General features: G+C 38.4%; 3 protein-coding genes across 11 annotated transcripts in view; 1 reads left to right on the forward strand and 2 right to left on the reverse strand.

The window, feature by feature from the left end:
* The window catches only part of VMP1 (vacuole membrane protein 1), a 136253-nt gene extending 135087 nt beyond the window's left edge, over positions 1-1166 (reverse strand). The window contains exon 1 of one of the 5 annotated variants that reach the window (XM_082705938.1): positions 905-1166. The gene's annotated coding sequence lies outside the window, so the exon portion shown is untranslated. The remainder of the gene's footprint in view (positions 1-904) is intronic. The other 4 variants (XM_082705935.1, XM_082705937.1, XM_082705936.1 and 1 more) reach the window with 4 other exon arrangements.
* On the forward strand, positions 1120-7698 carry PTRH2 (peptidyl-tRNA hydrolase 2). Of its 4 annotated transcripts, none has more exons than XM_082705952.1 (3): positions 1172-1302; positions 1420-1575; positions 7078-7698. In XM_082705952.1, exon 3 carries the CDS (start codon positions 7078-7080, stop codon positions 7615-7617), a length of 540 nt encoding a protein of 179 aa, XP_082562078.1. In that variant the 5' UTR covers positions 1172-1302; positions 1420-1575; the 3' UTR covers positions 7618-7698. The 4 variants fall into 4 exon arrangements, with proteins under 4 accessions (XP_082562080.1, XP_082562077.1, XP_082562078.1 ...); XM_082705953.1 differs by having other exon boundaries at positions 1178-1302; positions 1420-1558; XM_082705954.1 differs by lacking the exon at positions 1420-1575 and having other exon boundaries at positions 1120-1220.
* Positions 7699-12331: 4633 nt separating this feature from the next.
* The window catches only part of CLTC (clathrin heavy chain), a 64751-nt gene continuing 54354 nt past the window's right edge, over positions 12332-22728 (reverse strand). The window contains exons 29-33 of one of the 2 annotated variants that reach the window (XM_082705871.1): positions 21463-21633; positions 20896-21117; positions 19637-19657; positions 15918-15993; positions 12332-13366 (exon numbers count right to left, since the gene is read on the reverse strand). In XM_082705871.1, coding sequence (XP_082561997.1) covers positions 13242-13366; positions 15918-15993; positions 19637-19657; positions 20896-21117; positions 21463-21633 — 615 coding nt within the window. In that variant the 3' untranslated portion in view covers positions 12332-13241. The remainder of the gene's footprint in view (positions 13367-15917; positions 15994-19636; positions 19658-20895; positions 21118-21462; positions 21634-22728) is intronic. The other variant, XM_082705872.1, reaches the window with a different exon arrangement.

The raw sequence follows: 22728 nt of genomic DNA on the forward strand, positions 1-22728 counted from the left end.
GAAAAACTTGTACAAGCTTCTCCAGAAGATCAGTGTAGTCTTGTCTACAGTTTTTCTGACATCAGCCTCAAAGGAGAATTGAAAAACATTAAAAAGTCAGGAAAAGCAGCCGTCTTGCCATGGTAAATAAACAGTTCTAGAACCTATATGAGATTTTTGCATGGATTTGCAGAAAAAAAAAATAGTTTAAACCTACTGGAGGTCATTAAGTAATCTTAGTGTGACACAGGGCCACATATGTCTTCCTGAAAGTTTAGAGATTAAGCTGACCTCCAGGTTTTATTGCAAATACCTCCACTGTAATAGAACAAGGTGTGGGGGCGGGGGCAGCTAGGGACTTGGAAGCCGAAGAGGACCCTACTCTTCATAAAGTAGGAGATCCGCGAGGGGTCTTTGCAAAAGATCACGGGAGCGAAGGCCCCATTCCCTTGGCCACAGACGCTTAAGATGGCACTTACTTGCCTGAATTTTGTTTAGCAGTGAATACGTTTAGTTATCAGGTGTTACCATGTCAGTGGTTGGGGAGGTCACACTGACAGGTCCTGAGAAACAGCTTGGTCATCAGCAGGGAGGATCTCATTTACTCTGAGGTCCTAGACACCCAGGGAGGAAGAGAGGAGTACCGTACAGAGCTTAGAACAGCTTCCAAGTCCGCGACAATGAGAGCGAATGGTAGGAAACCCGTGTATGGGTTCACAGTACTGGTAGCCAACCATGAAGAGGTGTCCCAGATAACCTGGCTACCGCCAGACTGACACACAGAGCCAGCAGCGCCCTAAAACACTGCCTGAAGTCGAAATTACGTTGCCCCAGATCAGCATGGTCTAAGTGGCAGAGCTGCGGAAGAAGCCAAGCTCTGAGGACAGTCTCAGGCTTCCGTCCCCAATTCCACGCGCTGGCTTACCTACCCGCTCTGACCCCGGCTTCTCCGGATCTCAGGATCCTGCAAGCGGCTCGAGACCGCCTCTCACACCCGCCGCTGGGGTCCGGCCAACCGGAACTCACAGGCGTCACTTCCGGTCCGTTCTCCACCCCCTCCACCCCCTCCGGGGACCGCCTCCAAAAGACAAAAGTTCCCCTCTCCTTTTCGCAACCTCCGCGGATCGTCGCGGGATTTCGGTTCGGGTTTAGGATTGAGGACCTGTGGGCGGGGCGAGAGGAAGAATGACTGTTCGATTCGAGGCTCTTGATCCGGAACTTATCCAGGAGTCCCGGAAGAGGTAACTCGCGGGGTAGAAGCGTGTTCACTACCGGAAAAGAAAAACGCGAAGGCGCGAGTGAGGCGTTGGGGTGGTTCCCTAGGTAAGTCGGCCCTTCACAGAGCTGAGGAGACGGATGTTCTCCATTCTCTCTCCACGTGGAATGTTTCTTCCCACCTCATTCCACACCTCCTCCCCCAACCTTTCATCTTCTCCCTAGACTGTTCCGCCCAAGTAGACGTTGGAGCCTCTGTTCCTGTTCTGCCAGCCGTCCTTTGGGAGAAGGGACTAAGATCCTGGGAAGGAGAAGGACCCAGAATTTCTGGTTCCCAGGCAAAGCCTCCATTCAGGCAGCATCGGTGCGCGCTCTCCGAATGTGAGAAAATACCGCGCGGGCCTCACATTCTGTTCAATACTTATTGAACACCCACAGTGTATGAAGTTGTTGAGTCCTAGGAGAAAAGAAAAGGTTTCCACGAATACGACCGAAAAATGTGTCTCTGTGTAACACAAAGTGTTCAGCGAAATATTTAATCTTTTAACCGGGTTAACCCTTCGCTCCCCACCCCACCCCCCAGCACTGGACACCGAGACTGTGATGTACAGTAGTTACGTGTAATTGCTACAGCAGTTCTAAGGAGTAAATAATTGATTGAGGAATGATAAAGAGTTCAGAAACAGGTGTCACTTGAATCACGCCTTCCTGGCTGAAGAGGTTGTGTTTGTGTATTTAGGTGGAGAATTATAGAAAATAATTTGGGGGGAGAGATTGATTTTTAAAGGGACCTAGCAATTTGGTGTGGCTGGAGAGTACAGTGTGTAACAGGAGAGTAGATTAGAAGGATAAAGTAGATTGTAACCAAAATTGTGTAGTGCTTTGAATTCGTGCTAAGGGATTTGTCTTATTCTTTAGGCCTTTATCCCGTGGTTTTTTGAGCTGGGAAATGACAGGATCAAGTTTGAGCTTTAGAAGTATAATTTTAATGCCAGGTGGATTAGGCTGAACTAGAACATGCATGAAGCAAATGTGGAAAGATAAGTTGGAGGAGAAGTTAATTTTGGAGGTTTTGGGCCAAGAGATCATTAGGGCACTGGTAGTAAAGGTAAGGAGATAGGCTTACCAGAGATAAATTCTACAAGGTTTGGTAACTGGATGTGGTAGGACAGAGGAGAAAAAGTCCAGGGTTACTCAGAAGTCAAGAATACAGAAGAAAGAAGTTTGAGAGGGAAAGGAAGTTACTGAGTTCAGTTTAGGATACAGAGACTACTTCATAGTACACTAGCAGAATCTGGAAACTCACGTTTGGAGCCAAAGAGAGACTTCAGGATTCCTCAGCATATGACAGTTTAAGAATAAATATCTCACGATCTTTTCTCTCTCCTCCTGTTAGATGTCAGCTCTATTAAGAGTGGGACTTTGTTTTGTTTAGTGTTCTATCTTTAGCGTCCAGAACAGTACCTGGTACACAATAGGCCCTCCATAAATATCAAGTGATTGAATGGAAAGAGAGTATATAGACCATCACTGTCCAAAAGAACTTTCATGCAAATGTTCTAGATCTGAAAAGAGTGGCCGCTAGCCACTTTTAAATTGTCGAGCTGTTGAGCACTTGAAATGTGGTTCAGTGCAACTGAAGAATTGAATTTTTATTTAGTTTTAATTAAGTCTAAATAACTATGTTTGACTGATGGCTACTATATTGGACAGTGTAGGTGTAGTGAAAAGAGGTCCAAATGTATAAGCAGGGGTAATGTGTACATCGGGGCGAGTGACATAGAGCTAAAGGAAACTGGGAAAAAGCTATCAGAAATATAGAATGATAATAGGGTGAAAGTTAGATTAAAGAATTTGAGGGAAGAAACTAAAGAAAAGTTACCAGTGAGCTGTGGGGAAAGCTCAAGATGAGGCCTAAAAGGAGGCAACTCTGTTTGGCATTTAGCAAGTGTCTTAATTCCTTAGTGATTTCAGTTGAGTGGGGAAGGAAGGCAGGTAATTAAAGAAGTTGAGAGGTAAAGGGAAGAGGAAAAGTCAGGCAGTGGTTTAAGGGTGGGAGAGGATTTTTGGAAAGGCTTTTTTTTAGGTTGGAAAGGCCAAGGTACAGCCAGTGCAGTGGGGTTAATGGGTGGAGTGTGGTTCAAAAGGGGTTGGGACTGAGAGCATTGGTGAAAGGGGCTTAGTGTGGTGGAGGAATGAGAACGCACCAGGAGGAGGGTTTTATAGGACATGTTTGTTTGGCAGTGCCATCATTGCTCTGGATTATCCATGAGACTAAGAATAGTTGTTTACTGTGGTCACAAGCACTGGGTTTATTGATATGTTTGTAGTGGATGTAGGGGGATAGACAAACACTTTTTGGAGGAGTTAGATGATAATGTGATCAGGCCGATAGGAGATTAGAACATCCTACAGAATAAAGATTTAGGATTAACATGTTAGAATTAGAGACCTCATGAGATATGGTAGAGAAGCATAAAGTTGGTAGTTTCTGGAACTTTTTCTGCTTTTGGTTTTTGCTGACTCCTATTGGTATATATATTTGTTTTTAGATAAAGTTAAAAAGATGAGAAGTTTTCTGTCATCATCTCCAGATGAGTTTCTTTATACCACTTTTACTAGTTATGTTACTGCAGATAAGCAGCTTTTCTGTTGGATCCGTATTTTTCTTGTCTTTACTAATGAGGCTCGTGTCTTTTTCTTTTTCTTTTTTTTTTTTTTAAAGATTTTATTTATTTATTTATTTGACAGAGAGAAATCACAAGTAGATGGAGAGGCAAGCAGAGAGAGAGAGAGAGGGAAGCAGGCTCCCTGCCGAGCAGAGAGCCCGATGCGGGACTCGATCCCAGGACCCTGAGATCATGACCTGAGCCGAAGGCAGCGGTTCAACCCACTGAGCCACCCAGGCGCCCTCGTGTCTTTTTCTTATTTTCACAACGACCATAATAGAAGTAAAGGGTTTAGTAAGTTTTGCAACACATAACAGGTCCTATGTATGCAGTTACCTTCTTTAGATAGTACCTGAATCTGATATATAAGATATTTGGTTACTTTGCAACCTAGAAATTGGTAGAAAAAATCCTTCTAATTGTTGACATGGAGGTTATACATATAATTTTTACATAATTGAATATTTTTTCATTTTGGAGTCTGGTTAGATTATCAGAGAGAAGTCTTGTTGATGTGTAACCTCGTGCAGTAAATAAATGATAGATACATTATGAGATAATGTAGATTTTAGTAAGAATTTAATGTTCTTTTTTCTGACTGCAAAGGCATCTAGAGCCATAAAGTACTGTCAGTACAGCTCTGTGACCAGATGTCACACCAGTGAAAGGAATAAACTTAATGTGTGTGACCCTCCTACCTCTGGCTATTCCATGTCACCCTCCTTTGATCCCTCAGTGTTCATTTCTTAGGATTCTGTTTTAGCCCTTCCATCACTCTGTATACTTGTCCCGTGGCTTCACCACTTCACCACTTCAGTAACTTCAGTTATATGTTTTCTTAAACTTCTATTTTTGGCCTAGGCTTATCATCAGAGCTTTAAGATGGTATATCCTTTTTCATTGTTGCTGAATATCTCTAACCAGGATATCTTTTGGTCAAACCATGTATAATATATCCTAAACTGATTTCAGTATCTTCTGCTTTCAAACCTGCTACTTCAAAACAATTCTCTTCATCAGTAAATAATACCTCTGTTCTCCACTTGTTCAAATCCAGGTCATTCTAAACTTCTCCCTTTCTTCTATCACCAGACCTCCAGTGAGTCACCAAATCACACAGATGTGCCTTGGCTACTTCTTTCCTTTTTCATTGACTTCTCTTGTCTAAGTGACTTTCACCTCATCTAGACTATTGGGAAAGGCAAAATAGAGCAGCATTAAAAACATGGGAATGAACATACATGCCTCAACATGAATGAATCTTGAAAACATACTAAGTGATGGAAGCTTGAAACAAAAGGCTACATATTTTATGGTTTATATGAATGTCCAGAATAGGCAATTTGTAGATTAGTGATTGCCAGGGGCCCAGAGTTGGAAAAAATGGTAAGCAACTGCTAATGGGTACAGGAGTTTCTTTTTGAGGCGCTGAGAATGTTCTGGGATTAGATAGTGGTGATGGTTGCACAACCTTGTAGATACATTTTTAAAAATTTTACTAAATTGTACACTTTAAAAAGGGAAATTTGGGGGGCATCTGGGTGGCTCAGTAGGTTAAAGCCTCTGCCTTTGGCTTAGGTCATGATCCTGGGGCCCTGGGATCGAGCCCCGCATCGGGCTCTCTGCTCAGCAGGGAGACTGCTTCCCTCCCTTTCTCTCTGCCTGCCTCTCTGCCTACTTGTGATTTGTCTGTCAAATAAAAAAATAAAATCTTTTAAAAAGAAAAAGGGAAATTTTGTAGTATGTGGATTATATCTCAAAATATTTAATATCTCCTATGCTATCCTCATTTATTTTTTGAAATTTTAAGATTTTTTTTGGTAAGGATTTGATTTGCTTGACAGAGAGAGACATAGCGAGAAAGGGAATACAAGCACAGGGAGTGTGAGAGGGAGAAGCAGACTCCCCTCTGAGCAGGGAGCCTGTTGTGGGGCTTGATGCAAGGACCCTGGGATCAGGACCTGAGCCGGAGGCAAATGCCTAACGACTGAGCCACCCAGGCACCCCTAAGATTTTATTTTTAAGTAATTGCTATACCTGGTGTGGAGCTTGAACTCAAAACCCTGAAATTAAAAGGCACATGCTCCACTGACTGAGCCAGCCAGGCACCCCATCCTCATTTAAAATATTTGAAATAATGTATTCCAATAAAATACTGAAATAAAATATTGGAAACTACAGTCTGCCTGCCATACAATTTAAAAAACACTCATATAGTGTCCTAATTTTAACATAAATGAGAAAAGGAAATTTGACAGCCATCTATATGCCATGTAGATTATGCAGGCATAATCGAGGTTATTACTTGTAAGCACCACAAATATGATAGCCCACACATTTCAATATACAAATGCTTCTCTTTCAGTAGAAGACATTGATGGTTGTTTGTGCCTGTACATGGAAGCATTATGAGTCCAATAGCCTCAAATGTAGACTGATAACAGGTGTTTTATTGGTGACTCAAATATCATCAACAGCTTTGCTGAGGGAACAGAAATTTCTAAAATATAAAGGACAAAGGATGATCTTCCTTTGTTTTATATGAAAGTTACACTTTTGGTAAATTCAGTGACTATTAGAACCTTGCAGAACGTACTTTGTGTCCATATGTATAATGAAGTTGGGTTCTTGTCTCAGGTGTTATTTTTCACCTATAATTTCCAGTGAGACGAATCTTTACTTCGTAAGACTTTTAGCACTCCATGCTGAAGTCTAGTAAATGTCAGCAGTGCACCTCACTCCAGGCCCATTGTTGTGACAGCCAGAAACTTCTCCGAGGGGTTGGTACCATCCCCATTGAGAACCACTGGATTATGAAGACACAGTTAAATGAGCACTGTATGGCAGAGAAGGGATGAGTTATTCTCGTTTTCTTTGGGTTCTTTAGACAGCTTGGTAAAATGGCATAGTTCCTTCCTCTCTACAAGACTTAGGGAAGACTGAGGAACAGAGCTTTATTATATCCAAGAAAAAGATAGATACTCCTTATGTTGAGAATGAAAATGACCTAAACTGCTTTACCCGTATTCTTGAATCTTTTAGAATACACAGGGGAGAAAAACAGTACATTAAGATCCAAAATATATTTTGCTTTTTTTCTGGATACCTCATGTAGTTTTAAAACGTTACTGCTTATATTGTCAAGGTTATTTGTCTAATAAGCCTGTATCTTTTCACTGCTAGATAGTGATAACTTTTTTCCCTTTCCTTTAAGATGCTCTCCAAATCCTTGGTAATGGAATATTTGGCTCATCCTGGTGCACTTAGCTTGGCTGCCGGAGTTGCTTGTGGCATGTGCCTGGGCTGGGGCCTCCGTGTACGCTTTGGGATGATCCCCAAAAGCTCGCTGAGCAAGACAGACACAGAGACCGGAAGTGAAGCATCCATCTTAGGAGAGAGTGGGGAGTACAAAATGATTCTTGTGGTTCGAAATGACTTAAAGATGGGAAAAGGGAAAGTAGCTGCCCAGTGCTCTCATGCTGCTGTTTCTGCCTACAAGCAAATTCAAAGGAGAAACCCTGAATTGCTCAAACAATGGGAATACTGTGGCCAGCCCAAAGTAGTGGTCAAAGCCCCTGATGAAGAAACTCTGGTTGAATTACTGACCCATGCGAAAATGCTAGGACTGACTGTAAGTTTAATCCAAGATGCTGGACGTACTCAAATTGCACCAGGCTCTAGAACTGTGCTGGGAATTGGGCCAGGACCAGCAGATCTAATTGACAAAGTCACTGGCCACCTAAAACTTTACTAAGTGGAATTTTGTTTGATGGTCCCACCATGATGTGCTTTGAAACCATTAAATTCTAATAATAAAAGCTGAATTTCTCCCCCACCCAGCTTAAGTATTTTTGAGATGAAAATCCATTTCCATGTTCTTCTATTATGTACTTGGCTCAGTTACAGTTATGTTGGGCTTTAAAAAAAAAAAAAGTTGGTTAAATGATCCCGATGGTTCAAGTGATACCACTTGAAAAACAAGAAGTATTTTTGAGAGAAACTTGTCACAAGATAGGATTACAAGGGCAGGGGTGCTGGGGAGAGCATCTTCTTGCATAATCAGCTCTGTGTTAATAGCTCTTCTTCCCTAAGACAGTGTTGCTATACCCCCTTGAAGGATCAGGGTTCAAGTGTGTACCCATTGATGCAAAACTACAGTTTGTTTTCCTCCGTCACTTTTTGGAAGACTAGAAGCCATTAACAGATCATGGTATAGTCCCACACAATTAGTTTATAATCTAACCTTCTGGATTTGTCTCAAAATTGAGGTTTTACAGTCATTGATAGAATCTACTTGTCTTCATGTTCATTTCCCCGACCCACACTGGCCAGAGGTTCTCAGCAGTGCTTCTACACCATGGCCTATAAAAATTCCTTTTACTTCCCCCAACTTTTCTAATAGCAAAGGTATTGAAAAACGTGCGAAGTGACTTATATGGACTTTGAAGGTAGTACTGGGCCCACATAAGAATTTACAGTAATTGTGGAGTTAATATAGTGTGTCATCCAACAGCCTACTGTTTTGTTTTTTTTTTTTTAAGATTTTATTTATTTATTTGACAGAGAGAAATCACAAGTAGATGGAGAGGCAGGCAGAGAGAGAGAGAGGGAAGCAGGCTCTCTGCTGAGCAGAGAGCCCGATGCGGGACTCGATCCCAGGACTCTGAGATCATGACCTGAGCCGAAGGCAGCGGCTTAACCCACTGAGCCACCCAGGCGCCCCCAGCCTACTGTTTCTTTACCTAAAATTTAAAGAACCAGATAATTATTTAAGGGCACCTTTATCTCCCTTTTGATCTTTATATACCTGTCATGATAGTAATTCCAGTAATTTCTGTTAAACCAGCTGCCCAGAATATGAAGGAGGTCCCAGTTCCCAAAAGCTACATAGCTTCTTGAATGAAAGCCACCTTTTAGGGGAATCCTGACAGTATTTTTAAAATTGAGCATATCCCTAAGAACTGATGATGCCAGAGAGCGTTTTGGTAACAGGTGCACATTAAGTAGCTCTTCAAGGTTAATTTTGACAGTTTGCATTAGTTAGCATTTAACTTCAACATAAGCAGCACGGTAACACAACTTCAAGGTCCAATGTCAGTGGAGTCAGGGCAGAACACCAAAGATTACTGCAGCCAGTTTTAGTTCTAATATTTAGTCAATTTTATAGAGTTTATGCTGGCATATGACAGCACAGGAGAAATCGCATCTGCAAATGATGCCACAGTAGCAACTGCTTCTAAATAGAATGTTTATACTAGATTCAAAAGTGATGCAATAGCATGTAACTGAGATGAAGAGAACTCCATCATAAATGCATGGTTCTGCTCAGGTTCTGAGGCTTGCTTCAGAGACTGTGACTCCCAAGTTCAAAGACCGTGCATTCCCAACAGGATGGCCTGCTGTGGCTGACTCAAGTAATTGTAAGAAGTCATGACATATCTACTAGGATGAATTGTACACAAATTCTAGTAAATCTGGAAATATATTATGCTTATTTCCTAGTTCACCTATACTTAGTATTTGTTTTACAGGGTACTTAATCTTATAGTTCTCAGGGTATACTCTACAGAGCCCATAGGGTCCTTAAGATACTTCCTGGGGTCAAAACTATTTTCATAATACTATACTGTGCTGACATTTGCAAAGGTGGGTAAAACTGTTGGGACCTTTCACAAATCGAGGCAGGAGCATCCTACCTATACAAGTAGTACTTCACTGCCCTACACCCACCGTTAAAAAAAAAAGGTTCTGGGACATCTGGGTGGCTCAGTTGGTTGGGCAGCTGCCTTCAGCTCAGGTCACGATCCCAGCGTCCTGGGATCGAGTCCCACATCGGGCTCCTTGCTCCATGGGGAGCCTGCTTCTCCCTCTGACTTTGCCTGCCTGTGCTTGCTCACTCTCTCTCTGACAAATAAATAAATAAAATCTTTAAACAAAAAAAAAGTTCACTTAATGTCCTTGATAAAGCAGTCCAAAAAAGTACTGAATTTGACCCTAAACTTTGTGTATTTGTCTTAATATTCTCTGTAATATTAAGTACTTCTGATACACACTGAAGTATGAATGTTGTCTTGGAAAAAAAATGGGTGACTGAGTTGTGAGCTGAACTAGCAGCCTTTGTCATAGAAGATTTTTACTTGCAAGAACTGACAAACTACTCACTCATCCAGGCCTTGATGTTTGGCAGGGATTTCCTCATAAATTAAATGACTCAATCATTTTAAGGAAAACAACTGACAGTATTCTAGAAAACTTCTATCTGCCTCTCCTCCCAAGTTTCCCAAAACTCGTGATTTTTCTGAGATCAGTATTCCCCACAATATTTTTTTAAAGCTATTTGTCAGTATGCAGAAGACCTGCACAACTTAGTGAATCAGTATTTTCCATATAACCAATGCATGAAGGTACAAATCATGCATGCGTAAAAAGATCCACTCAAAATAAAGAGATTAATGGGTTTTAATATAACATCACAAAAAGTTAAGTGTTAAGTCAGATTCCCACATTTCAACTAACCACAAGTATCTCAAAGGGCTACTAAAATACTCCCTTCCTTTCCTAATTACATATCTGCATGAGGCTAGACTTTTTTCACATACTTTAAAAAAGAATATATTGATTATAGAAACAAATATGAGAATCCAGCTGTCCTCTGTGAAGATGAACTTTGAAGAGACTTGTAAAAAACAGTGCCATGCCACTTTTACTTGTTTTGAGAATTATGGTTGGTTAACAGGCAATGAGTTTAAGTTATATTTAAATGAATTAAATTTTAAAATGTTTTAATTACTAATACAGTAAATATCAAGACTCACAATTCCACTTAAACTAAAGCTCTTTGGGATCTTCATAATTTAAGAGTATAAAAGGATCTTAAGTTTGAGAACCACTAGTGTGACAATGTCTACGTGACTAAATCAATTCACAGAAAGTTCAAGCAGCCCTACCTGGAGATCATGTCAGTTTGTTCCTGTTGTTGAATATGTTGTATGATGTCTAATGTCTATGTTGAAATAATTATCAACAAGTAAGATATTTTTGGTACAATGGCTGTATTTGGATAGTAGAGTGAAAGATCATTGAAAACATGTTTACCTCCAGAGAGGTTTCCCATTAAATCTCTTTCCCTTCTTCCCTTCCGTTTCAGTTAAATTTGAGAATTGTAAGAACTCTTAATACTCTGTTTTTAGTTCTTTTCCCAGACCATCCACCTATTCAGAGTAATGTTCGGGAAGACACCTTAAAATAAAGTTTATTACCAATTTGTTCTACCACTTACTGTATAATACTTTACTGCCAAGTCGAGAGGTAGGTAGGCAGTGTGATTTAAACATACTCCTGAAAATAATTCTGGAAAGTACTCATCATGTTAACATACACAAGAGGGAACATGTTCAGATGTTCAGCTTGCTCAGGATTTGAACCTTTGTCATGCACTGCTACAGTTTCTGTAACAGCCTGTAATTAGCCCATTAGGGATGGTTGATGCAGCAACTTTGTTTCATTGGACGTAGTATCACATTTTAGAACACGGTTGTTGGGTTTTTTGTTTTTTTTAATTCTTAAGGTTATAAGAAAACCTTTACTAAATATTTAACTTAAGGAAAAGAGATGAATTATTCCACTGGAAAAACAAAACCCCCACCTGATTCAAAGTACAGGAAAGATTCAGAAAAACAAATCTTGACTCTGAAAAGAACAAACTTCCAGGGACCATTGCTATTCTCCCTCATGATTTTGATAACAATAAAAGGGGGTTAAGTGCAGAGATCCTACAGAAACTTAAGTATAGCCGGATGTTTTCAGTTTGACAAACCAGAAAAGGAAAGGTATTTAACAGCTAATACTTTAATTTTTGATAGGAAAATAAGGGATGATTACAAGTGGAAAAGGGCAGGGGTTCCAAGTTTCAAAAAAAGCCTTCCATGCAGCTGATGGTCATCTGCCTTACCTAGAGAATTATAGGACAACACAAGGCTAGGTGAGGGCTCTCTAACTCTATTGAGGATTAACAATGAAATAAACAAAAGTAACATTCTCAGCCATAAACAAAAAAGGCTGAATTCAAACACCAGTTAAAAAACAAAGTACCCATAATTTGGGGGCCCTTAGGGGCAGTATGTTAATTACACGCTTACATATTTTTATTTCAAGTTAATAAAACATCCATATCTGTATATTTAAGTGAAATGCTTAGATAAAAACCTAAGGTACCACCTTGGTGAAAATGATGGGAGATAGCCAAAATGTAGCCCACTACAGTGCTGTTTCTTCAGACTACATGTACCTTATTAACTACAGGAATGCACACAATATAACGCTGTGTTTCCACAGGTCCCAATGCTCACTCTGCTTCTGTGCTCCTACCTCACTGTACCATGCCTCAGTTTTCAGTATGAAACTATGACAACCACAGTTCTTTTGGTTAAAGTTTGAGAGGTATTTAATTAAAACTGCCATTCTACGTGTTATTTCCACAGTCCAGTAATTTATTTTAAATTTGAGTAATTTCAAATTCCACAAACAAAACTGAAGAACAGCAATATTTTGTTTGAATTCTCTCTTCTGTACACTCAGTGATCTAAAACACCACAATATCCAACATACACAAACCTCAGGGAAGGGTTAGTAAATACACACAGATTGGAATCATGGTGCGCTTTGTTCCTGAATGGAATGGTCCCACAGAAAAAGCACAGGATACAGCACAACATAAGGGCACCTGTTACATATGAAGTGAGCAAAAACACACTAGCATTTTCTATATGCATAATGAGGAATCCTGCATAGGTTAAAGGGCCTTTTATGCTCATTTAAAAGTCAGGCAGGTTGTCTGTAATGCATTTTTCAAATAATTTGGAGAGCACTGCAATCCAATGTAGGATATGCTGATTAGTGTTGTCTTTGTTGGCATTGACAGTCTTACATGGTCACATACCAATATTTTTGCTGTAGCTTTTAAGTAAAGAGATTTAAATGCATTTAGACAATACATATCGAAAGCTGTTTACATACACTAAATTTAAGAGAATCAATATTAGAGTTTTTTTCTCTTTAAACACTACAGAGTGCAAATCAGATTCTTCACAACAGATTGAGTATTAAGCAGTTCTTCAAAGTATGAGGGGGAAGAAAAAAAAAAAGCCCGAGTGAATAAAACATTGAAACTATTCCCCTTTGAAAATAAATTCTAAAATGATGCGGAATGTGAAATAAGCTTTTAACACAGGTGATCCGAGTTTATAGTTAGAAACAAAGTAGTCCTTCATGAAATAAAGGTTACAAGAACATGTGCCTGTTTTCCCCGTTATAAACTGAGAAGCAGTAGAGACGATGTTTCAGTAAGAAAATATGCGACTACAGGATCAGCTTTCTGTCTCACATGCTGTACCCAAAGCCAGGCTGTGGCTGCCCATAGGGTGGTGCAGTATAACCATAGCCAAAAGGTGCCTGGGGAGGGACTGCAACACTGGGTCCTGCTGTCAGCATCAACTGGGGCTGACCTAGAGAAGAAAAACATGAAGGGTCAGAGGGTGGGGAGGCAGGGGGTGGGAGAAATTGTTAGCACTGTAAGACTATCACACTCTAATCTCACACACTCTTAACAATATAATCACAACTTAGAATGAGTTTTGTGGTGGCTCTTTTGACTATCACAATTTTGGCATGACAATCACCTTAATAAGAAGGGTTCTGCCTAAAAAGCCAACAATTTAGGGCAGAGGACAGAACTATAACAGTAACTATGTTATTTCATTTCATGTAAAGCAATATACACAGACATGCCAGACATGACTGAGCAAGACAGCTGCCAATAAGCTCATCACTCCATGGTACTCATACATTATTTAACACGTTTTTTTGTTTCTTTGTTTTTATATTTTATGTTTGTTTATTTGACAGAGAGAGTGAGAGAGGGAACACAAGCAAGGGGAGTGGGAGAGAGAGGGAGAAGCAGGCCTCCCAGTGAGCAGAGAGCCCGATGCAGGGCTTGATCCCAACACTCTGAGCCAAAGGCAGTCGCTCAACAACTGTTAGGGTGACAATATATAAGCCTAGAAAAGCTTAATTTTTTTTAATAGACGTGTTTTTCTCACAGATGAACTTTTAAAGTTAGATTTAAATTTCTGATTTAGGGGTTCCTGGGTGGTTCAGTGGATTAAAGCCTCTGTCTTTCACTCAGGTCATGATCTCAGGTCCTGGGATCGAGCCCCACATCGGGATCTCTGCTCAGGAGGGAGCCTGCTTCCTCCTCTCTCTCTGCCTGCTTGTGATCTCTCTGTCAAATAAAAACGTAAAATCTTTAAAAAAATAAAATTTCTGATTTAGGTTTCTGATTTAAATTCCTGATTGAGCCTCTCAGTAGGTTAGCGTTTGATTCCTGACTCTCAGGTCATGATTGTAAGGTTGTGGGAGCCCCGAAGCTGGGCTATGCACTTATCAGGGAGTCCTGCTTAAGATTCTCTCTCCTTCTCCCTCTACCCCTGCCCCTGCTGGCATGCAAGAGAGATCTCTCCCTCTCTCTAAAATAAATAAATAATCTTTAAAAAAAAAAAAAAAAAACCAAGAAAACTGCTTTAAACATATCTAAGTAGTAATAAAATGATAATCTAATGTATATCTAGCAAAGAATCTAGTACTAATTAAAACAAAAATAAGACAGAAATATACATTAGGTATGAATAGTTAAAGAGTATACACCCTGTTTCAAATACTGTTAATGCTCTTATGTACTTGTACTTCATTTAAAAAAAAAAAAATTTTAAGTAAACTATCCCCCCAAAAGTGGGGCTCAAACTCACAACTCTGAGCTCAAGAGTAGCAGTCTCTACTGACTAAGCCTGCCAGGCGCCCCAACACTCTTAAGTATTTTAAGTAGTGGTTGGCCACAAAAAGAAAACAACCTGTAGAAAACCCGTCTTATTTAAAGGGAGAAAACAACATAATATCTCTACTCACTCCCCCACATAAGAAGTAGATTTAAGCCCCCAAATGAATGTAAACCTAGTGCAAGGTTTCTCTCTCAGACAAGTGACCTCGTGTCTTTTTTTTATGAACAAGGAAAATTGTTGTTTGTGAGTAAATTCTTTTTGGAAATCAGCAGTTTGTAAAAATCACTTTTAACCTTAATGCTGAAATTTTCAACTGCCTAGACCAACTCTCCATTTAAACGCTCTGAAGATAAGCCAAATTCAGTAGGTACCCCCAAAGTATTATGGGATACTGTGTTTCCTATCTCAAATATGTCAAACATCTTGCTCTAATCTTTTAACCTGCTTTAATCTAATCATCTTTAATCTTTTAGATTTATCTTCTCCAACTTTATCAAAACCACACAGTTCTCTAAATTCCTGGAATCCTTTTAATATATAATAAAAAGGAGATAACTGTCATAACAGATTTGTAGTTTATCATTTCCTTTAGCAAGGTGGTCACAATTTTATGCTTTCCTCCAAAGAACACCTGGTTATAGTTCTGTAATTTATAGCTACCTAATTAATTAATTGTTCAAATGAGTATGCTCACCAAGAGTAAAAGGGAAAGGGGAAGTAGCTCAGACTTGCACATAGAAGAAATTAAACTGCCTTCAATATTGACAGAGAGTCTCAAGATCCTCTCTCTCTGGAAAGTCCTCAAATGGAAATAACCCAGTTCTCTGCCCTGGTTAGAACTTAAAGATGTACTCTTTATGAAAAGCACAATAAAGACACCCTTGGCATGTTCTCTTCTTTCTGCATTTCTGAAAACTGAACTCATTAATATTTCTTAGTAATTTACAAATCAATCAGTGAGCAGGCAATAGGAAAATTAAAGTTATGATCTTAAGTAACTGGTTTTTAATATTGTCTTTGCATTTAAGATGACCTTAATCAACAATTTCAAAGTCTGCTTTAAGACTGTTTTCAGAAAAAGATGGCAAAATTATTCCTAAACTCAGTGAGCCTTTTGCACTTTAGAAACTTACTGTATTTCTGTTTTGAGGTAGGATCCCTAGAGAATGAAAGTGTCTGCCTAATACTTTTCTGTGGGGTTAAACAAAGAGAGCAAGATTACCATAAACAATAGGTTGCGTCTCTGTAGCTTGTTCTTCTTCTTTTCTCAGTGACTCTGAAGCATCTAATTTATCCACCTGGAGAAAAACAGGTAATGTTACTTAGCACCTCAAAAGTATTACAAACCTAGGTTTATGGCAGAAAGTGGAAAAGCCTTAGTATGTTAAATTTTGTCAAAATAAAACAGACTAAAGAACATTCTCAGGCCCCCTCAAATTCATTGGCAATGTTCACAGTTCAGTCAAGGTGATTTTTAGCACTGTCATTATAAACCCTCAGAAAGGAGGGATTTATAAATGCCATAAAAGCTCACGCCAGGCTAAAACTGGGCATGCTAGGATGCAGCCAGCCTGAGGGAGGGAAGTAACGAGAAGGAACCACTTTTTCAAATGAAGTTTAAACCATGTCAAAGGTAATAATAATGAACTCATGACCAGGCAAAACTTCCCTCCCCAAAGGAAAAGATATTCAAAGAAGTAAATGAGTTAATGATTGGACAAATGCTCATTTGGAATAAGCTATCTTTTGCCAAGTGTGCAAAGTTTCTGCTGATACTGTTACAGGTGCAGACTGAAGTTTAAGACACGAAGTGGCCCCATATTCCACTGTTTGATAAAGACAGGCTGCATGTTCTAATGCTCTATTTTCTAAGAAGTAGAAATAGTAGTAGGAATGCCTAATTTTTGCCCCAGTGTCTTAGAGGAAGAATTTTTTTGCTTTTAATTAAAGTAGTAAATGGCTATTACATTCTAACTACTCTAAATAAAAGTGGATAGTATCAGAAAGAACTAATACTGTAGGAGTCCGAATGTTTAAAAAAGTTTTTTAAAAAAGTGAAAGAAAGGAGCTGGAGTACATAGGTCCTTCCACAAACTAGTTGAGTGACCCTGGCAGACCATTACACCAATCCTCAAATTTCCTGTCTGTATAATGATAACTGAATAAGATTTTCTGCAAAATTTATTCTAGGACTAACAGGATTTGGTTCTGTTATTCTGTGAAAAATTGGGGAGAAATGTTATTAGGACAGAGGGCTTATGGGATGTCTACTATACAACTTCCACCTACATTTTAAATTATATTTGTCTTTTAAACTATATTTTAAAAAGTCTATCATTATACCTGAGGTAAAACTAAAACTTCAAATTTTGATGTTATCTATTACTCGTGGTTTTCCAAGTCCTAAGTGTGTTGGGTGAGATGGGGGGCAGAGTGCAGGAAAAACTTTTAATGAATGGTCATGGCGTATTCTTAAAAAAGGTAAACAGTGAAAATCACAAAAAAAGACATGCAGACTTTAGTGAAAAATTATAAAGACCGGGTCCTAAAAAGGTTAAAGTAGCCTGTAGTTTCTATTTGAAATGATTTAAAAATGCATGTGTGAGTCTTTACATAGGTTATTAAGGTCAGGACAGTATTTTATACATATTTTGTCCCATATTAAATATTATAAATGTAAATCAAATCCATTCTAGTTTATCAGAGAATAATCTGAGAAAAGTTGGGGTACACACCCTAGATACCTTCAGATAAAATGTCATTTTTCTACACTTGGAAAATGGACTGATTATGCTTTTGTATGCCGTTTTCCTATTTCATGGCCTATGTGTTCAGTGTTACAAATTACCCCTGTATTGAATTAAAAACAACTATGGAATAGAAGTACCATGAGAAATACCCAATATTTGGCATTCAAGCTTAAAAATTATTTCAGCTGTATACTATGAAGCACAGTCTGTGCCATCAGGGTCAGATAGGGTTTTGCTAACTAAACAGTATCCAAGAGTGAGCTAAAGAGGTTATACAAAAAAATACATGGATGAGTGTAAATAACTTCCAAGTTATTAGAAGAAAAATGAAACACCAACAAAAAAAAAAGTCACCACTGCATAATACATTTCCAGACTTTCAAGGAAAAGAATCTGAAGGGAACACATGTTTAAACATTAATGTCAGAGGTGAACCTAAATCAAATGTTCAAGAAAGACATCCTATTAAAGTAGTACACATTAAAGACTTAGAAGAAAAGCTAGCAATACCACAATGCCCAGGCATGGTCACAGACAGGTTGGGCATGGGGGGAAAGAACAAAAAATAGTAACTCTGAAGGAATAGCATCAAATTAAGCAAAAAATTTATTTTTCTATATAATGGGACAGCCTCTGGCACAGCAACATCTAATTTTTGTTTCCACTGACCCAATTTAGATTGCTCAAAAAAGAAAAGCAGAGAAGGCTTTAATGAACATAAGCTTTTGTTAAGAGCTGTAACAAAAGTTTCTGATCCTTGGATTTAAAAAGAAAAACAAAGATAAGCATGTCACTGAGTTCAGTTCCATCTGTACTATTAAAAATTCACTATAATGTAAAAGGCTTTTCCACAAAGACTGCAATATGCTGCAGAGGAAAAGTTAACATGCAGTCAGTTATTTTGGTGTATGTGTGCATGAAAAAAAGGCAAAAGTACTGAAGCAAGAAGTGAGATCTGAAGATGACTGTTGCTATACAGGCTCTCAAGGAAACACACACAGCCCACAGCAATGCTTTAAGAGTTTCAAAAGTAGTATGATGTAATTGCAATGACTGTTGTACATGCTTGATTTAAAACAATGCATAACACTGCAGTTCAATTACCTGTTTTTCACACACACGCTTTCTAACTGCCTTGCTTTACTAGCTGCTGAAGGGCCTCACACACAATGCATTTTACTCAGGTTTGCCGTAAGTTCCAATGGTGATTCCAGTTTGGTTCAACACAATGCCAAGGCATTGTCCCCCACCCAAAGTCTTTCAAATTTGTTTCAACTCTCCTTTACCTTCCCACCCTTTTAGTACAACAATTTGATACCAGTCATAGTTTGTTTCATTTACACTGGGATGGAGACAAGCCAATGAAGGAAGCAGCAACCAAAAAGGTGCCTAAATTTGACCTTGGACAAGCCAACGGATGAGTAACAGCAAATTTTAGGTAGCTTCAGAGGTGTGCCTTATTACAGGAAGAAGTTAATATTGCTTCATTATATACAGAAATAATCCATGTTGCTTAGCAACAATTATAGCAAGCTACTCTCATGATTAAAAAAGTTTTGATTCTTCTTGAAAATGGACTAGCACCATAAGAACTGGACACCTGGAGAAACATGAGGAAAGTCTCTTCGGAAGCAGCTAGTATCTCTTGTATCTACTTTCAGCAAAAAATTAGTAAGAATCAAGAGATCAGAAACTGGATCACAGTCCTTCAATACCAAAAAAAAAACCCCAAAAACCTTTTAGGGCATATATATACATATATAAATTCAACAACTGTCAGGCAAAGCTCACAAAATAAAACCAGAGGCTGCTTAAATTTATTTAGAGTATTAAGAAAATCCTATTATGGTCCAGATACCCTGACAGGGAAGAGAAATTTCCTGAAACTTTGGAATTAATATGGAAACTCACCAGGCTCGGTTTTTAATAATATATTTAAGAGAGACTGTGAACCAACTACTGATTAGCCTCCTGCCCTTCCTAAAGCCTATTAGCCGATTAGTAGCAAACATCTACTAATGTCCTACAGCTCTATTATAGTTATGTTTCAAGGGACTTGCAGAGGCTTTAGTGAAAATTTATTTGGGGGAAAAAGCAGCAGCAGCAGTGTAGAAAAGGAAGGAAAAAAAATCATGCAAATTCCTTAGACTTAGTCCTCCAGACTTAAAGATGGAAAAGAATCAACTTTCACCTTTTCCTTTATTGCATCAACCTGCAAAGGAATTCAGAAGGTGCAGCTTAGAAAAAAAATCAAATTCCATATTGAGCATAAAAAGGTAGAATCAGCAACAAAGGTTTAGGGGAGAAACAACTAACCACTAAAAAAGGCATGAGAAAAGTGAAAATAAAGGGCATACTGGAAGCAAAATTTAGGATTTTTTTTTAAACTTCAGAGCTTATTGCAGAAGAATTTATGCTAGAGTCAGTGTGATAGAAAGCAGCTTAATCGCTAGTAAAACTTACAGCATTTCGGTTAACAGCAGCTTAGAGCCAGGTCTCTTAAGTTGGCATTATGCATATGAAAAGAAGCTATTCTCATCTATGGCTAATATAAGGCAAACGTTTTCTTACACTGGACTTCAAGCAGTTTTTATACCAAAAATGCTAATTCTTATAAAATTATGACTCAACACAATGGTATCTACTTAGATGGCACCCTAAGGAAATATTCATATAGGGGTCATTAGCAGTACTTTTTTCCCCCCCTTTACTCAGACATGCTGAAGAGTCAGATGTGAGACTGATTTTAATAAGTTTTAACAAATGGATCCCTTGGACCATTTAAAAATGTTCTACAGTAAAAAAGCTAGTAACTGTTGAGGATCAAGTAAGTAAAAAAAAATTATGACATCGAAAAGGTACATTAAGTGAATTTTGTAAGATGATTATACCCAAGGCTTGTTTAATGCATTTTTAGGTAATATGTTGTTAATTATTAACCTGCTATATTTTTAAATTAGGGGTTAAGCTACCAAAATGTACTACCAGAAGATCAATGGGATGTTAAGAATATAGATTTTGCTTCCCCAGAAGAAAACAGGCAGATATATTAAAGTCAAGAAGCAACCAAATAAAAGGGAATCTACACTACTAAGTTATGGATATCTGAGTTATAAGAACTGATTTGAGGAAGAGGTTATTTCTGGGGGGAAAAAAATCTTTTTAGTAGATGTTTAAAAAAACCCAAACATACAATATAGAAGTAACACTATTCACCCTCAGAAATACGTGAAGGGTAAACATTCTGACAAGTTATGTTTGAGATCCCTTTTCCATTCAATGTCATTTGTCAGACATTATAAATTACTGAAGAATAAAAATATTTTATGACAACCAAATGACTTAACACTTCTACTAGAGAAAAAAACATTTGAAAAAAATAAATCTGCATGTGGAATTTTACAAATCCTTGAGATAAATAGTTCTGAGTATACTAAGGGGCACCATTACCTTTGTCAAGTATTCCTTCATGACCTGGATGAAATAGGGCATGGCAAAATCCATGATATTGTGCCTCCATGCAGTTTCCAGGACAACATCTGGCCTTAAAAGATCATAACAGGTAAAAAGACAAGCTCCAAAGCACTCTCTTTTTTCTTCCTGCAAAAACCACTGTAGGAGTTCTTCAGCCAACTCAGTATCTTTAGATTCAGAGGCATACTGCATTGCATCCTATTCAAAGGAAAGGATGAAGGTCAAACATTAAACTCAAATGTAATAAACTGGCAAAACGAGTAATACAATGAGGGAAGAAAACATTCAAAATTGATTTCTTGAAAGAAAATATGACAAGGTGACTTTTTTGTTTTTTAAACAGAGATTTGACACAAACAGAAGATGACCCTCAGAATCAAGAAAATGACTTAATTACCATCCCCCTCAAATGGGGGATTAAAGGCAATTTTCATACACTGATACTTGTATAGACCATAATCACTTCAAATATAACATTCTTAGAGTTAAAACAGATCATCCAGTTCTTGATTTAATAGGGCTGCCCCCACCAACTTTATCCACCTTGTACAGGCTATCTTTCTTGCACAGCTCTACACTCTGTTTCCAGCGATTGTTGCCTTTGAAGAGATAAGCAGCAATTCTTCTGAACTCAATGAGTTCATGTTTTTCCAAACGTTGAGCAAGTGAGATATTGTCAAAGTTGTCATAAGCATCTATTGATGTTCGCAGAGCCTTTAAAAAACAAAAAAATCCAATGCCAAATCAGTTTTAGTTTAAAACTTGTTCCATCATTTTTTATCAAGAAGTCATTACTGTGTCTGACTTGACCGATATACTGTATGATATGTGTCTAAAATACAACTTGATCAATGAGCCTTCTTATAATACAACAGCCTAGATTCAAGCCTCAGGCCTGAAAGTTGCAAGCTGAACAAGTACGGAGATTCTTTGATCTGACTGTATAACAATGTCCTCAAAGGCACTATAAAATTTATAAAAGGTACTATAAAAAATGTAGAATTTCTAAACGTGCAATTTTCTCCAAGGTTTTCAGTATCAAGAACTTGAACAGTTAACGAAAATGGGAGGATTTATAATTTGGAGGATAAGATTCTTTGCTTTAGAGAAACTCCTGATACAATTAAACATGGAACTTAGGAATACAGATTAACATGAGATCTGAACCCATCACACTAATAGTAAGAGAAAAAAAAAGGGAACAAACTTAACCTTAATTTTTTTTTTTAAGATTTTATTTATTTATTTGACAGACAGAGATCACAAGCAGGCAGAGAGAGGGGGAAGAAGGCTCCTGAGCAGAGAGCTGAGCAGAGAGCCCAATGTGGGGCTTGATCCCAGGACCCTGAGATCATGCCCTGGGCTGAAGGCAGAGGCCTAACCCACTGAGCCACCCAGGCACCCCTACCTTAATTCTAACTTTATGTTTGCAAAATTCTTCCCTAGCTAAAGTTTATTAAAAGACAGATACTAATATGCTATTGAGCAAGAAAAGCAGAGAATAAATACACTTAAAACCAAGTAAGTTTTAGTTCAAAGACTTTTTGAACCTCACCTAAAATCTAGATGATTAAGAACAAAGTAACTACAATATTTTTCTCAAGCATCAACTAAGACATGATCTAAGCAAAATTCTGCAAACTTGGCAATTAGAACTCAGATTTATCAATCCTGAAAACATCACTAAATTTAGATCCCAGGCATCTAAGTACCTACTGTTTACAATTCTAAGGGATACTGGGCTTTTTTTTTTAACCCAAACACATCAATTTAACCACTGAATCATAACCCGAGTCTTGGAAAATATAT

This window comes from Mustela nivalis (assembly GCF_964662115.1).
Source record: "Mustela nivalis genome assembly, chromosome: 17".
Lineage (NCBI taxonomy): Eukaryota > Metazoa > Chordata > Mammalia > Carnivora > Mustelidae > Mustela > Mustela nivalis.

Coding starts and splice junctions, on each gene's coding strand:
- PTRH2 (XM_082705954.1), top strand. CDS start 7,078: ATGCTCTCCAAATCCTTGGTAATGGAATATTTGGCTCATCCTGGTGCA.